The 17,009-nt window shown below is 39.4% G+C and overlaps 1 protein-coding gene across 6 annotated transcripts in view; it reads left to right on the top strand.

Annotated features, from left to right (window-relative positions):
* The window catches only part of ADAMTS9 (ADAM metallopeptidase with thrombospondin type 1 motif 9), a 267,952-nt gene that overhangs the window by 95,955 nt on the left and 154,988 nt on the right, over positions 1-17,009 (top strand). For all 6 annotated transcript variants that reach the window (XR_008844950.1, XM_056524547.1, XM_056524546.1 and 3 more), the window contains 5 exons: positions 559-666; positions 5,771-5,916; positions 6,117-6,298; positions 6,382-6,518; positions 12,391-12,508. Coding sequence is in view for 5 of the 6 variants with exons in the window: in XM_056524547.1 (XP_056380522.1) it covers positions 559-666; positions 5,771-5,916; positions 6,117-6,298; positions 6,382-6,518; positions 12,391-12,508 (691 nt within the window). In the remaining variant the exon portion in view is untranslated. The remainder of the gene's footprint in view (positions 1-558; positions 667-5,770; positions 5,917-6,116; positions 6,299-6,381; positions 6,519-12,390; positions 12,509-17,009) is intronic.

Genomic DNA, 17,009 nt, shown 5'->3' with positions numbered 1-17,009 from the left:
TGAGAAATGAAAGCCATATGGTGGCACAGTAAAGACTCTGATTCAATATTGCACCCCCATACAACTCGGAGCATCCAAGAAACCATAATGCTGCCATGTATATGATACCCAAGTGCATTCATACATCAGCAATGTCTCATTTCCCAGTTGTTTGCTGCCAGGCATCTCTTTCAATAGCTACCAATAATGTTATAATATAAATTATCTATTCTGCATACTTTGCAGTTTATGCCATTGGATTATACTATTCTTTGTTGTAGTGGGACACGCAGTAATGTGTTGGTTATGTACCAATCACTGTTAATGTGTCTTTCCCAGGTTTAAAGCATTTCCCTGTGAATGTAAACTTTGTTCCATATTTAAATAGGTTGTTTGAGGGTAGAACGAGGGTCATTAAAGCTGTACAAAGTGGGTTTCTTTCTTTGTATAATGAAGCTGAGCTCTGTGAAAGTGTTTTATTAAAGTGCAGCGTAGGCAATTTTCACTGAATAGATACATTTACGTGTTATACATTAAACTGCCTGGGAATAAACTGTGTGTTCCTTTCTACCCATGTAGCAAATGCAGTGTCGGAGACTGTGGTGCATTAACATGGAGGGGCCTCACAAAGGCTGCCGGACTCAACACACCCCTTGGGCGGATGGGACTGAATGTGAGCCCGGAAAGGTGAAGACTTTTTTTTTAGATAAGTGTTATTATTTGAATAACTGATCTTTGTCATTGCAGCACATGGTCTTGCATATGTTGGACCATGAAAGAGTCATCATGGAGATGCTGATGTCATACAGGAAGCAGTAAAAATCCTACACAAAGAGTCTCTGAATTCCCATGTCCCTTTCCCTTTTCCCACAGTTACACTTCGCTGCTCCCCAATTGCAGACCCAGGGAACCATCTCTGAGATTCATTGTGGTGAAACGTTCCTGCTGTTATGCTTTAAAATTACTCCATCCACAATTAAATAGATAACAGTAGAAATGGAGACAATGATTGAGGGTTTATGTCAACAACCTTGACTTTGGTAGGGACTAGGCTAGAATAATGTAATCTCCTATACACATTTATCCCTCTTTCCTGCTTCCTATGGTGGACATTATCAGATATAGTTTATTCTTTCCTATTTTTCAGCATAATTACCAAAATTCCTGTAATCCAGAAAATATGTTGTCCTTGTTTGGTATAGAGATGGATTATTATTTTAGTGTCATGTTGTATTATAATTATATAATGAAATAACATGCAATGCATCATACCCATATACAAAGTCATATATTAACTATACATATTTTGTGTCACTACATATTAAAGGGATCTTCCAAATTCTCCAAAAATATGGCTTACCCTTAGTCTAGGCTATTAATATTAGATCATTGGGGTCCAACTTTTGGCACCTAGGTGATCAGATAACTAAAGGGGCCACAATGCTAGCCCCCTTCACTGTTTACCAAACACAACTACACAGCCTCTGGGAACATCTACTGTCTGCTGATTCACAAGGGGACCAAAAGTTGGGTTGTTATTAATGGCCTATTCTAAGGATAAACCATCAATTTTGTAGTGCGTGAGAACCCCTATATCCCTGCACCCAAAATAGCATTGAAGTTTAGAAAAATGACCATAGTATAATTTTTATTTCACCTTTCTCTTGACATTTCCACTGAAACTAGTATATAACATTTTATCAAAGTTAGGGCTCCTGCACACAACCATATTGCAAAGAAGTAGCAGTATGACACTTGCAGAAATCCATAAACACACTCTAATTTCATACAAAACCATTTGGGGGAGAAAATTATGGTATTTTCCATTATATGCCTTATTTTAAATATGCTATCTATTTTACATATCTTCTAGAGCAGAATATACTGCCACAGGCACGATTCTGTGTCACATTTCATAATAGAGAACCATAGAAACTGCATGTTGAGGTTCATGACTTTGCTGTTTGCATGAGCCAGTTTCACATGGTCATAATGCATAAAACTGAATTAAAGGGCATTTGCCACAATTGTGCAATCATGAGCAGAAAGCTTGTCCTCCGTGAAATTATTGGTATTAGATTTAAAATAGCACTTGTTGATAAGGAAGGAATTTTCATTCCCCAGGTGGAATAGAAATTCCATCTATGTCTTGTGCGAAGCAGGATTAAGTTACGGGCATTGTTAGAAGTTGACCCTAAGGTGCAAGATGTTTGGGTTAAGAAAAATTTAAGTTCAAGAAACCGAATAAGGTCATAAAACATTATGTTTCATAAACAGAAAGATTTTTGGTTCATTCACAAGTGGACTTTAATTCTGAGAAAATAGTTTTCTCCTTTTCTGTACAATTCTATTATGCTACTTTACTTTTTACATATTATTTACCCTTATCTTATAATGTTTTCACATCAGTTTTAAAACATGAAGATATCAAAATAATTATTACTAGAGGTAACTATGGCAAAGGGAAATCAATTGTATTTCCTATATTGTGATGATTCTGGGGTCTTCTTACTGGGAACGCAATCCCAGATTCAGGTGATCATGCAAACTTGCCAGCCCAAGGTTAAAGACAACATGGAGAAACCTGCCTTCCTACAGCCCACACTTGCCTTTTAGTGTGATGGAAACAATAATGGGAGTGAGTCATACCCTGACTGTTGCCATAGTGTAGGGTATTCAACCCTGGGGCCTAAAGTTACCAGTAATGTCACTGTGTATAAAGGTGAATTTTCTTTTTCATGCCATTACTTACACTGTATATATATTTTTTTTTCTGCCTTCTCTCCTAACTCAGGAGCCAAGTTAAAGAAAATGGTCTTTATCTGGGCTAACCACAAGCTGCAGATCCTTCTTAATAATTTTAGTGGATGTAACTGTACATACTGGACATATCATCAATTAGGTCTAATAGTTTATTTCTAACTATTCCATAAGAATCAGATCCTAAGGGCATATGGTTAATTCCAAAGTCAGCTTGTAAAATTGGGTTTGTTTTATTCCTCATGCAATGTGTTCATTTAATGTGACATCTATTCACAAAAGGGTTCACTCATCCCCCTAACAAGCTGTAAGGACCTTTGAATCCCTGTTGTATTATGGGCAAATATTGTGTCAGACCTAAGGCGCACTGAAGCATCATCTGTTACTCTGGTGGGCCAATATGACCCTAATTGAACATTGGGCATAGAAGCTAGAGTACATTTAATATAACATACTTTATTTTTCAGCAAATATTGTACTCATACTTTAATGTTTCTAGCTGAGCTATACTATAAGCTGTTCTGGTATGTTACCTATTGATTCATAATCTGGTGATGTATATTCAGTTTCGTGCATGTTCTAACCATTACCCTAGCTTAGTCATTGTTCCAGCTCAACTTTCCATTTACAGATGTGACTGATCTGTCAGCTAATTCTTAAAGATTATTGAAAATACTTATCACTATAGTGATATAAAAGGAAATAGAAGCCAGGGGGCTGGTTAATCGCATCATCTTGTTCCGTAAGGGGAGCTGTCCCGGTTTAGAATTTAAGTCTGTCAGTAGCCACATTCCACCAGGGCTAGGACGAGGCATTTTGGTACCCTAGACAGATATGTCAAAGTGTGCCCTCCAATCATCCATAGAATCAATTGAAAATGATAGTGACTTGAAAATAGTAATGAAAAGGTTAATAAGAACATTTCTAATGGTGTATTACAGTGCATGGGTTACATGGTATATATCAGAATTAAGTATTGTGTGACAAGTGGTTTGCTCAACTCCTTTGGCTTCAGTTCTGTATTGTACCATTTACATAGCCGTATAAACATCAATGCATACTACTACATTCCAGTGACAAGTAGTGTGCATATGTGCATATTTATGGACATTTATCAACGGGTTTAGTCAGGTTTTATTTACTATAATTGTCGCAAAATTGTCGCAACTGCGACTACGTGATTTTTCGTGCGACATTTTGACTGGAAAGCGAGAAAAGCAAGTTTTCCAAAAATTAACTACGTAGTAATAATTTTAAAATGGACTACGGGTAGTCAGGTATTTATTAACTGCGACAGTCGCAACTGCGCAAAAAAAAGTCGCAACAGGGTTAAAAATTGACAAAATCTACTCCAGCTCAAACATGGAGCAGAAAAAGCTACTACCAAAGTAAAAAAGGAAAAATTGCTTACGTGAAAGAAAATTATCAACAGGCTGAAACCAGTTGATAAATAAGTCACACATAAGCAAAAAAAAAGTAAGGAAAAAATTACTAAAAACAAGGAATACATAAGCAAACATTGATAAATGTCCCTCATTGTGCACACCTAAAAGCTAAAACAGGATTTTCAGACCAAACCTCAGAACTAATACAGACACCAAAATACATACAGTTCCCAGAATAAATACAGACTCCAAAATATGTATAGGCTCAATGTGCCTAAAATTAATAAATACCCCAGAATAACTCCATGTTGTACCTCAAAATACAGACCTAGACCAGACCCCCAAATGCAGACCATAGGCCAGATCCAAGAGTAAATTCAGATCCCAAAACAAATATGGACCTTAAATTACACTTGCAAAATAAACAAGCAACACCGAAATGAGGTATAAAAAATAGTGCACTATACACATAAAATAAAGATTAATGAGTCTTTATTGAAAACATATATAAAAAAAAAAGAGACATACTATTAAAAGCCCCAGAGTACAGCAGAAAGTATGTTTGGAGGAACCTATAGACATGGATACAAGTTGGGATACAGGATTACAATAAACAATAGCATATAGCAACAAAGAAATATAAACCAGAAGTGATAAACTCCAGCATTAGCAACAGGAGTGTCACGATTCGGCTGGCTGGAGGTGGATCCTCTGTGCCAGAGAGGGATTGGCGTGGACCGTGCTGGTGGACCGGTTCTAAGTTGCTACTGGTATTCACCAGAGCCCGCCGCAAAGCGGGATGGTCTTGCAGCGGCGGTAGCAACCAGGTCGTATCCACCAGCAACGGCTCAACCTCTCTGACTGCTGAAGATAGGCGCGGTACAAGGGAGTAGACAAGAGCAAGGTCGGACGTAGCAGAAGGTCAGGGCAGGCAGCAAGGATCGTAGTCAGGGGCAACGGCAGGAGGTCTGGAACACAGGCTAGGAACACACAAGGAAACGCTTTCACTGGCACAATGGCAACAAGATCCGGCAAGGGAGTGCAGGGGAAGTGATGTGATATAGCCAGGGAGCAGGTGGAAGCCAATTAAGCTAATTGGGCCAGGCACCAATCATTGGTGCACTGGCCCTTTAAGTCTCAGAGAGCTGGCGCGCGCGCCCTAGAGAGCGGAGCCGCGCGCACCAGCACATGACAGCAGGGGACCGGGACGGGTAAGTGACTTGGGATGCGATTCGCGAGCGGGCGCGTCCCGCTGTGCGAATCGCATCCCCGACGGCCATATCAGTGCAGCGCTCCCGGTCAGCGGGACCGACCGGGGCGCTGCAGGGAGAGAGATGCCGTGAGCGCTCCGGGGAGGAGCAGGGACCCGGAGCGCTCGGCGTAACAAGGAGTAATCCAAGAAGGGTGCCAGACCATACCTTCCCAAATCACCTGTACCAGTTTAATCTATTCTTTAGGGCCCTGGCTATTCTTTGTATGCCACTGAACACTGACCCCACCAAAGGTAGAATCCTTTTTTAAATAAGAAGCTGGAAACCTGTGTAGTCCCATTAGGTTGAGGATTTAAAAAAATGTATCTAATCCCAATTTAATGCAAAGAAGAGTATACTAACAATATGGTCACTTTGTGTTTATCATTGCAACAGCACTGCAAATATGGCTGGTGTATTCCGAAAGAACGTGATTCTTCAGTTGTCGATGGTTCCTGGGGACCTTGGAAGCCATTTGGTGCTTGTTCTAGATCTTGTAGTGGTGGAATTAAAACCGCCATTAGAGAATGCAACAGACCTGAGTAAGAACTTTTGACTTTAATAATTTCTTTGTCATCATTTTTATTTTACTTGTATTTACATGTAAGAAGCCTTTGTTGAGTTGTTGGAATCATTAAAAGGTACTGAAAGCAGTGAATGAAAGTGCATCCCCTTTATGATCTTCTTAAAAAAATCTTTATGCTGTAAAATACTCTCCAATTTCTTCTGACTGTTCCCCCAGGCCAAAGAATGGTGGTAAATACTGCGTGGGACGCAGGATGAAATTTAAGTCTTGCAATACTGAGCCCTGCTCAAAGCAGAAGAAGGATTTTAGAGAGGAGCAGTGCTCTGATTTTGATGGGAAACATTTCAATATCAATGGCCTACCTCCTAATGTGCGCTGGGTGCCTAAGTACAGTGGGAGTAAGTACAGCTGAATTGTATTTTCTTCTTCTCATTCTGCTGAATTTAAACGTTATTGACAAAGCATTTCTATCTGTCCGTAGTTCTAATGAAGGACCGCTGTAAACTATTCTGCCGTGTGGCAGGAAGCACAGCCTATTATCAGCTCAGGGACAGAGTTGTCGATGGAACATCATGCGGACCAGACACAAATGATATCTGTGTGCAAGGACTGTGTCGGGTAAATACTTAAGAACTTGATTTGTGCAGTACTGACTTTTAGTTCCTGTGATGTGTATTTAATCACTTAGAACATTGAGTGAGTGCATACGAAAGCGATGGAATTGCCATTGTTTCACCATAATGAGCAGGATCTGTAAAAGTAAAATTACAATGGTAATGTATAGAATAAGAGTTTGATACTTCAGTAGGAAAGTTAATATGGTAGGTAGCTAGATAGTTGATGGATAGACAGACAGACAGACAGATAGATAGATATGAGATAATCGATGATACATAATGCTTGAACAAAAAGAAGGCCTCCACAAAATGTTCTCCTTTGTGGTGCCAGAAGACTGCCATGAAAACCTTGATAAATTCCCCCATGATTGAGATATATATATATATATATATTTATGTATGATACAGATATATATATATATATATATATATATTAGATAGATATTAGATAGATAGATACCCTATTAAAGACCCCACTAACTAGGGCTTATGGATGTCTTAGAAGGATGCACCCCCATTTGAGCCCACCCCCTCTTATGTAATATTTTACCAGTAGCCACCGCTACTAGCAGCTAACGCCAATGACACTGCTGGGATCTGACTGCAGGGACTTCTAGTAGGTGCAGGGGCCACCTTATCATCTTCTGTCCCACTTTTGGCACCCCCAAGTTTCTTGAAGAAACATGGCCAGCCAGGCTATTCCCCACCATGCTGGTTAGGGTTAATTTCATTAGACCATCCTATTAATTGTGTGTATTATATCTGTATTCCGGAAGAGAACTGTAACACTGGCTGTGAAACTGTGTACAGGTGGCATTGTGTGAGTTTTTGTTACATTGTTCATGATTCCTTTCTCTCTGCATTTGTTAGATGTCGTTCTTTTATGTGGAATAATTGCAGTGAGTAACAGGCAGTAAAGTTACAGTAGTAAATGCCAAAATGCCATACAACGTTTGCACTCTTCTTGTTTGAATGATCTTTTAAAATTTGGCAGTATTGTTATGTTGCTCTGAAAAGAACCATTGTCGTGAGGGCGAGTTACCCCTTTTGCCAATCAAAAATTACATTCTGTGAAGTTTCATTGTTTCCTATAAGGAAATTATAGAAGGGCCTTTCCATTTTCTTATAACTACTGTCTGTTACATATTTTCTTATCTGTCATTTTGTTGTTGAGTGTCTTAGTAATTTTACTAAGGTTTTACTTTTCCAAAAATTTAGGATAAAAATAATGAAGCTCATTTGCACATAGTCAGGTTTAAATATCCCCTACCATTTTTGTCAACAGCTCCTATGCAGACTTATGTGTTTCCATGGGCACAGACAGCAAAGAAATGTTGCACAAATAGGAGGATACATATGAATGTATGACCATATGTAACCATGGAAACCTATATACCTGCATTAGGGCTACGTGCACAAAATGTTGTGGAAGTTTGAACATCTATCTGCACAGTTGTTTTATATTTTTTGGAAATGGTTACAAGAGTCTATAAATCCTCTAATTTTTATTCAACCTCTTTAACTTGGATATTGCTATCAATAGTGCCCATAAAATATAGCATCAAGTATAGCGGCAACAGTAGTCCCCATAAAATTATCTTTCTTCCTATTTTGAAAGGAACCTGTCAGCTCTATATCCTTCTCAGAGCTACAGATAGGGTAATAAGGAGATAAAACAAGCAATGCATGTCTCTTAGCTGATGGCTGTTTGCAAAGTTGTAAAATCATGTTTTCCTTCTAAACTCAAGAGTCGTAGAGGCTGGCATGAGCTGCAACATGCATGCTTCCTCCCTCACCCCTACCCCTTTCACCTACATACATCATTCATGTACAGGGTTTGGCTTCTAGCTCTGAGTCTTTTACAGCAATCATGTACAGAGGGTAGGGGAATGAGGAGGACAACCCCTCTGACACTTGAGCTTGATGGAAAAACATAATTTTATAACTTTTCAAATAGCTAATGGTTGGTCTCATTTTAATCTCCCTATTAGCTATCTGCCCATGTCTGCAGCTCTAAATATGATATACCATGCAATCCAAAAACTATTAGACCCTTTCACATGTTTTCACAGTTTGTTATATTGGAACCTTGTGCTGTACTCAATACCTCATAATGAGAATGTGAGCAAAAACCAAGCCATGAGATAGAAAGAACTGCCTGTATGGCTTAGAGACAGATTGTGTGGAGCCACAAATCTGGAGAAGGTAAAAAAAAATCGACTGAACTGAAAGTACCCAAGAACACAGTGGCCCCCATAATTCTTAAAAGTGTACTGGTCAGATCTCACTATATGTATATATATATATATATATATATATATATATATGTTACTCAGTACCTAATCCTGACCAGGTGCATTTTATGCCTCTGTCACCTATGTTTATTATAAATTACCTCTTTTCATTAGCTCACAGTTTTAGAAATCCTCTCAGGGGAAGGGCATGTGTCCCTCCCTTGTGGTGGTGTAATGTGATTGGTGGGTCTGCTAATGCAGCCTTGTCCATGAGTCCTCTCTTGTCCATGACTCATGGACATGCCTGATGCTGCTGCAGGACCGGTTAGTGTCCCAGTAGGTATGGAGACCCCTAGTGGTGGCATTTCAGGAGCCGTTATCTTTATTAAATATTGAACATTTAAACAACCAGATTACAAAAGGTCTTTAATTTTCATCAGTAACAACATATAATAACTTTTTGGATCTGACAGTGTACATTTAAAGTTTAGAACGACCAGGACACTTCACAGAGCTGGCCCCACCAAACTAAGTAATCAGGAGAGAAAGGCCTTGGTAATACAAATGACCATGAATCCAATGGTCACTCTGGCTGAACTATAAAGATCCTGTGTGCAGATGGGAAAAACTTACAGAAGATCAACCATCACTTCAGTACTCTGCCAATCTGAGCTTATGACCACGTGGCCAGAAAGAAGTCTTTCCTTGAGCCTTAACTGGCCTGGAGTATACAAAGAAAAAAAAAGGAACACCTCAGACTGTGAGAAGTAGGATCCTCCAATCTGATAAAAACAAATTTGCACTTTTTGAACATTTTGGCTTTAATTCTAAGCATGATGTCTGAAGGAAACCAGGCACTGCTCATCATCTGCCAAATACCATCCCTACAGTGACACATGGTGGTGGCAGCATCATGCCGTGGGGGTGTTTTTCAATGGCTGGGACAGAGAGACTGGTCTTTGTTGAGGGAAAGCTGAATGTAGCTAGGTACAGAGATATTCTTAATGAAAATCTGATCCAGAATGCTCTGAACCTCAGACTGAGCCAATAGTTCACCTTTCAAGACAATGACCTGAGTGGCTCATGGAAAACTGTATGAATGTCCTTGAGTGCCAGAGCCCTGACCGGAGGCCAACAGAACATCTGTGGAGAGACCTGAAAATGACTTCCACTAATGATCTCCATCCAACCTCACAGAGCTTAAGAGGATCTCCAGAAAAGAATGGCAGAAAATCCTAAAATCCAGGCGTGTAAACCTTGTGGCATTATCCCCAAGAAGACTGAAGGCTGTAATCGGACGAAAGGTGCTTACACTAAGTGTAAAGGGTAACGGGTCTATATACTTATGTCAATACAGCATTTAAGTTGTTCCTTTGGATGTAAAACATTTCGGAATACCCTGTAGAGCTGATGAATTCCCTTTAAGCTAATGCTTCATACACTTCACTCTTGTTTGTTTAAAGTGTGGAGAAATTATGTTTGTTGTAAGATTTGTTGAGCTTTATTAAAAGAAAAAAAAATTATCAGCTAAATAGGCACATAGGCACTGTATGGCTTTGGGTCTCCATCAGGGTTGTTTTTGCAGAACTATTATGAAAATATAGACTTTTAGAAGGTGTTCAGAATGACATATGATTAGACTTTTGGGGATTTTTCATTGAATAAGCTTTAGACATATATTTTTTTTTAACCTGATCCTCCTTCCTTAAAAATGTAGGAAGAGTTTTATTTGCTGACCATACCAAGGTGTGGATCATAGTAGCAACAGTGCCATCTACAGGCTTAAGAAAATGTATACTAAACAAACAAAGGCCAAATCAAATTATTTTGATTATATTATGATAAAACATAAAAACATATAGCCCTAGCTTTGTGTATAGCAAAGAGTTCAAAAAAGGAGACATAGTAAAATGGGCACATGGCATTGGGCTAACACTAAAAGGGACACTCCACCCAAGGTCTACCTTATCTACAGCTGCTGTACCATTAAATGCAATTGGTTCTGTACTTAAAGGGGTGTCAAATAACATTTTAAAAAAAAGTTCATATACTCTAGTTGTAAATGCTGGAATTTTAGAGAGGAATAACTATTCATAACCTGCAGCCGTTAGCTGGACAAAAAATAAAAGCCGCACACCGAAAGTCACCGAGTCAATGATTTAATAGGGCCACTTCAAGTGAATGAAGCAGAGCTACAATACACAGCCTACAGACAACAGGATTTTTTTTTAATTTTTAATTTTTTTTGATCTTAAAGAAACTGATCAGTTTATACAATAGATATTTATGTATTTGGACTATATGTTTAATATCTCTCTTCCTTCTCGCTTATCTAAATCATACAAAGTAATCACCAATAATTTGTTTATCATAGTAAGAGGGATAGAGGAGATCAGATGTCATTTAGAGGAGTAACTTAACACTGTCAGGATTTGGAGCAGTGTTTCCCAACCAGTGTGCCTCTAGCTGTTGCAAAACTACAACTCACAGCATTTCTGGCATTCTGGAATCTTTGCAACAGCTGGAGGTACACTGGTTAGGAAACACTAATTCAGAGGAACACTCTAGGCAAAACTGTGTTATACCTGGTACTTTTTTTATTTTTTATTTTGCTTATATAGTGCAGCAAAGTCTATTAATAGAGAATAATTTAAAGGTTCTTGTGCATGCTTTGTGCTAGCCTGATTTAGCTGATGTGGCAGGCATGAGTTTGACTCCATACTGTTTTGCACTCCCGCCTCTGAAATCATTTCCTAATGCTTCCTTCATTTCCCATGAATCCTCTGGCTGAGGGTGTGGAGTTTGATCACAGCACCTGATTGTCTAATCAGGCTGCTAGTGAACTGCCAGGTAAACTGGTTAGATTTATAAGTAGATTGAGATCAATTCACATCATGTGCAGTATTGATGCATTTTCTTTTTAAAAGTGTGTGTTTTTTAAAGAAATATTGTCCTGAGATGAAAGTGATTTAACCTATTATCACAATTGAGGTGTTTTCTGAATATGTGAACTCTTTAAGCTGTATGCGCACATTGGATTTTTACAGCATTTTTCACATTTTTTTTTTACTCCATTTTGCCTGTTTCTGCTGCAATTTTCTAAAATCTTCTAAAAATTACACATTTTTACCATAATTAGCAAAAGTACAATAACATTTTTGCCACAGTTTTGAGAAATATCACAGCAATAACTGAAAAAATCTGGCTAGAAATGCACTGTGTGAACACAACCTCAGTGAACATGTATATCTACTATATATATTTATCCTGATAGCATGGAAAAGAGCTGACAGGGGAGGGGGTAAGGGAGCTTGCAGTAGCGATCTTAGAGTGATGATTATCCTGTAATTCAAAGTCAATTAACCCAGAACTAACTTACTCTGTTACACTAAGCAATATGACTTTTTTGGGGTCAGACTGGTGATCACATGATCAAGTTAGAGTAATGAAATGCATAGATGCAGCTGTGCTGGAAAAAACTAATGGGTTTAAATGACTAGTGATATGAGTGTGCATGATATGGGCAAAAAAAATGGTGTGCTTCTTTAAATACTTTTATTGTAACCAGCCACAAGAATGATGCTTGATTCTATCTAAAAAAACATTTTTCATGGATCTTTTTTATATCTTTTTTTAAAGCAAGCTGGTTGTGATCACGTCCTAAACTCAAAAGCTAGAAGAGATAAATGTGGCGTTTGTGGCGGAGACAATTCATCCTGCAAAACGATAGCTGGAACATTTAACATAGTTCTTTACGGTAGGTACTACCAAAGTAAATGGTTCTTTATCGGTATATTATGCATAGAAGCCCTTAAATGTTTATAATTACAGTTTGGTGCTTTAATCTTCACCCTGGTATCTTTTCAGGTGTTGTAAGCCTGCAGCTCCCAGCATGACTTGACAGCCACAGGGCTTAATCTGATTGTTAGCATACCACTGTATGAAATGGTCAGTCAATGAGTATGAGAGGTTGTAGAAAACTCCCCTTCCACAGAAGGAAAACTTACATTACCCTAGGGCGTTATGGGGATTTAAGGTGGTACTCTGGTGGAAAACAAATTATTCCAAATCAATTGGTGGCAGAAAGTTATACAGATTTGTAAATTACCTCTATTTAAAAATCTTGCACCTTCCAGTACTTATCAGATGCTGTATGCTCCAGATGAAGTTGTATAGTTCTTTCCAGTCTGACCACACTGCTCTCTGCTGCCACCTCTGTCTGTATCAGGAACTGTCCAGAGTATGAACAAATCCCCATAGAAAACCTCTCCTGCTCCAGACAGTTCCTGACGTGGACAGAGGTGTCAGCAGAGAGCACTGTGGTTAGAATGGAAAAAAAACTACACAACTTCCTCCAGAGCATACAGCACCTTATAACTGCTGGAAGGATTAAGCTTTTTAAATAGAAGTAATTCACAAATGTGTATAACTTTTTGGTACCAGTTTATTTTTTGACCAGAGTACCCCTTTAAGTTCAGTTCAGTTAAGCTGCATGTTAAAATGGGGTCATGTTTACAGTGGTCAAAAATAAGCCTTAAGGGTTTATTCACACATACAGTATTCAGGATTTTACACTGCAGTTTTCAATATAAACTAATTGACTAAACACAGCTTCAAATCTGCAGCTTCAAATCCTGCACATCAAAAATGTGTAGGATACTGTACGTGTAAATACACTGTAAGGGTAGGGTCACACATAGTTTATACACAGCATATTTCATGATGCAAGAAACCCACCAGGCAGCAGGAAATATACTGCACATTTTGCTATGAGCAGACACACAGGGAGCCGCAGCCTGTGTGTGCAGTAAGGTTTGGAGGCACTTTTTGTGATGGGAAAACACCTTTAGGATAGGGTCACACACACACAGCGCATACACAGAGAAATCTGCTTGGTATGCACAATGAGCAGACACACAGGCCTTCTCCGCCACAGCCCTGGCGCTAGGACGTTCGGAGGCTGCACAAATGGCTGTGGCAGGGAAAGCCTTGTGTTTCTGCTCATAGTGCATATATAGCATATTTCCTACTTCCCAGCAGATTTCTTGCAGCGTCAAATACGCTGTGTATGTGCTGTATATTACCCTATGCTAACAGAACTCATAACTCTTGAATGTTACAGACAATAGTCATGACAGTATTTTAGATACACAATTTTCCTTAACAACTATAGGAAATAATCCAAAATCTGCAAGAGAAATATGATATAATGGGCTGTAGAGCGATATCTCAGAAACAACTGCATGGATTGTCTATGCATGTAAGCATAACATAATGAGTCAAATCCATAGACAGATATAAGCTATGCACTCACCATTCCTGAAGTATATATTCATTCGGGCACTCCGTTCCAGCAGGGAGACTTCATTGATGTGGGGTGCTCAGAGGCAAACAGCCGTTTTCGTCCGGCCAGAAGAAGCACACACCTATTGTGTGAAAACGGCTGTTTACTTCTGAGCACCCTGCATCAATGAAGTCTCCCTGCTGGAACGGAATGCCCGAATGAATATATATACTTCAGGAACGGTGAGTGCATAGCTTATATCTGTCTATGGATTTGTTACATTTTTCGTCTAGTCCTTTATTAGCATTGCACCCCGTTCAGTAGTAATTCCACATTGTTATCCGGCTGCTGTCCTGTTTATATTTCGGTTTTTCCCAGACTATCCATGTGTATGGACTATTTTGACAGTGCCCTCTGTTTTCTTTTGTCTATTTTGGATAACATAATGAGTGGCTATGCTTTTCATCCTTTCTTCTTTGTAAACATAATAGGGAAGAACACCAAGGTCTTAAAATTTTGCCTTTATTGGTATACATTAAAATACGAACATACGTAGAACTTATATAAATGCAGGAAATATAGATAACACAATATTGTTGCCAAAACACAGCTGGCCCTAGGTAATGGACCAATCACTATAACTGGCCCTGCTGGTCTGTGTAGAACCCCTACCTGTTAATGCAGGGAGGCCTTCCTAAAGAGTGCCAACCCGCATCCGGAACCTCCTATCTCTCCCTACTTAGGAAGGAAAGGGGAAGATGCCAGGTGCAGTGTAATAGCTGGTTTTAATTAGACCTTCAAAAACACATTCAGTGAGTTTTAGAAATAGCAAATACATATATACAGTCTGTACAGTGCTTTCATAACAATGCTAGTCACAATCAAGAAAAACCCAACGCGCTTCATTGTGTCGCATAACCAAGCAGTACAACTCATCAGGGACTAGTGCAAAGTGACAATTTTATAAACTCGTGTCACTTATCTCACAGACAATAAATATCATGTTAAGAAAAGAAGGAGGTACTGATAAAAATCAGGTATACTGTGATGAAGAGACCCAAGGTGTATGTCCGTATTATTGGTAGTGCGGACAAAATAATGTATGCCACTAATGGATACGTGGTGACCCACGGTGTATGGCGGGACCACGAGCTGTAACGGTGTAGGTGGTGCGGCCAGATGGTATTAACCCCTGGGGTAAGATGTTGTTAACCCCTAGTGTTTGTAGCGCCAAAGTGGTTTTTGGGTACCAGAACCACACGAACGGTATCTCCGCTATTCCAGTGGCTAGGTAGTGAAAGGAGACAGATGGAATTATCTTCACAGCTAGGCCAGATTTCCAGAGAGGTGGACAGGAACCCAAAAGGATCTTGCAGCTTGCTGGTACCGATTAGACTTGTAATCAGGGACGTACACAGACATTTTGGAGGGCAGGGGCTCAAGTAAAAAAAGAAGGCACTTCTCATCATTTAAAAAACGTCTGCCAGACTTAATGGGCTGCGGCCCAGGGACACAATGGACCTCCGGCCAGGCCCCCTTGACATTCCTAGCCCCATAAAAGTTAGTGCTTTTGTAAAATAAAGTCAAGAACAGTTTCTCTGAAGGTCTGCCATGTGTATATACACTTTGGCTGTGCTGTCAGTCTTATTTACAGAAAACATGTGACAGTTGCCCTATAATATACTGTATTATAGAGGAGATTTATACAAAACCTGTGCAGAGAAAGAGCGGTGCAGTTGCGCATAGCAACCTATCAGATCGCTGCTTTCATTTTGCAGAAGGCTTTTCCTTTGCAAAGGTTTTAATAAATCTCCCCCTATATGTCCCAGTCTGACCTCTATGTGACAGAACGTGCACTGTATCTGGCCTCACCCAGCACCAATCATCACCCAGCACTCATCACCCATCCCCAATCACCCAGCACCCATCACCAATCACCCATGACCAATCACCCAGCACCCATCCCCAATCACCCAGCACCCATCCCCAATCACCCAGCACCCATCCCCAATCACCCAGCACCCATCAACAATCACCCAGCACCCATCACCCAGCACCCATCCCCAATCACCCATCACCCATCCCCAATCACCCAGCACCAATCACCCAGCACCCACCTTATGCAGGAATCTCCACACAGCTCTGGTTCTTACACTGAAGAGAGGGACACCACACTAATATATGCTTACATGCTACAATATACAAGTTGGCAAAAAAAAAGAATTATAAATATGCAAAGACGGCCAGGCATAGCACAGCATACAGGATGGAGGCAGGGAAGCTCCGCCTCCATTGCCCACAAGACTGAATTCGCATACTAGCAATGTGGGGCAATACCTAGAACAGCTGGTCCACATTTAGTAAGTATAACATTATCTTTCTCCTGTTCTCCTGCACTGTAACCTAGTGTATTGGGTTTAGTGCGAGTAAACAGCCTGTCAGTTTCCCTTTAATTATATACCGTACCCCCCTTAATGAACTATATACTGTGCCACCATTCATCTATTAATTCCCTATTTATTGTGCCACCATTAATGAACGATATACTGTGCCACTATTATTTAACTATACTGTGCCACCATTAAGTATCTATACACAGTGCCAGCATACATAAAAATAAAATGTTCCAATATAAATAAAATATATTCTGTGCTTCCATAAATTCCCTATATACTGTGCTTACATTCCTCTATTAATTCCCCAATAATGTGCTTCATACAATACATACAAGTACATAACATAAAGACACATACAGTACATAAGAAATATACACACATACATAGAGACACTTTGACACATACATACAACATGGAATATATACTAAAAGATATAACCAACAGGCACATCATACATACAGATACACACATACAATCACTCACAGATATATACACACACATATACATGCATTCACTTGCTCACATTATATATATATATATATATGTATGTGTGTGTGTGTGAGCAAGTGAATCTGTGT

Source organism: Hyla sarda, chromosome 6 (assembly GCF_029499605.1).
Source record: "Hyla sarda isolate aHylSar1 chromosome 6, aHylSar1.hap1, whole genome shotgun sequence".
Taxonomy (NCBI): Eukaryota; Metazoa; Chordata; class Amphibia; order Anura; family Hylidae; genus Hyla; species Hyla sarda.
The sequence above is the reverse complement of the archived record's forward strand: the minus strand, read 5'-3'. Positions and strand labels throughout refer to the sequence as shown.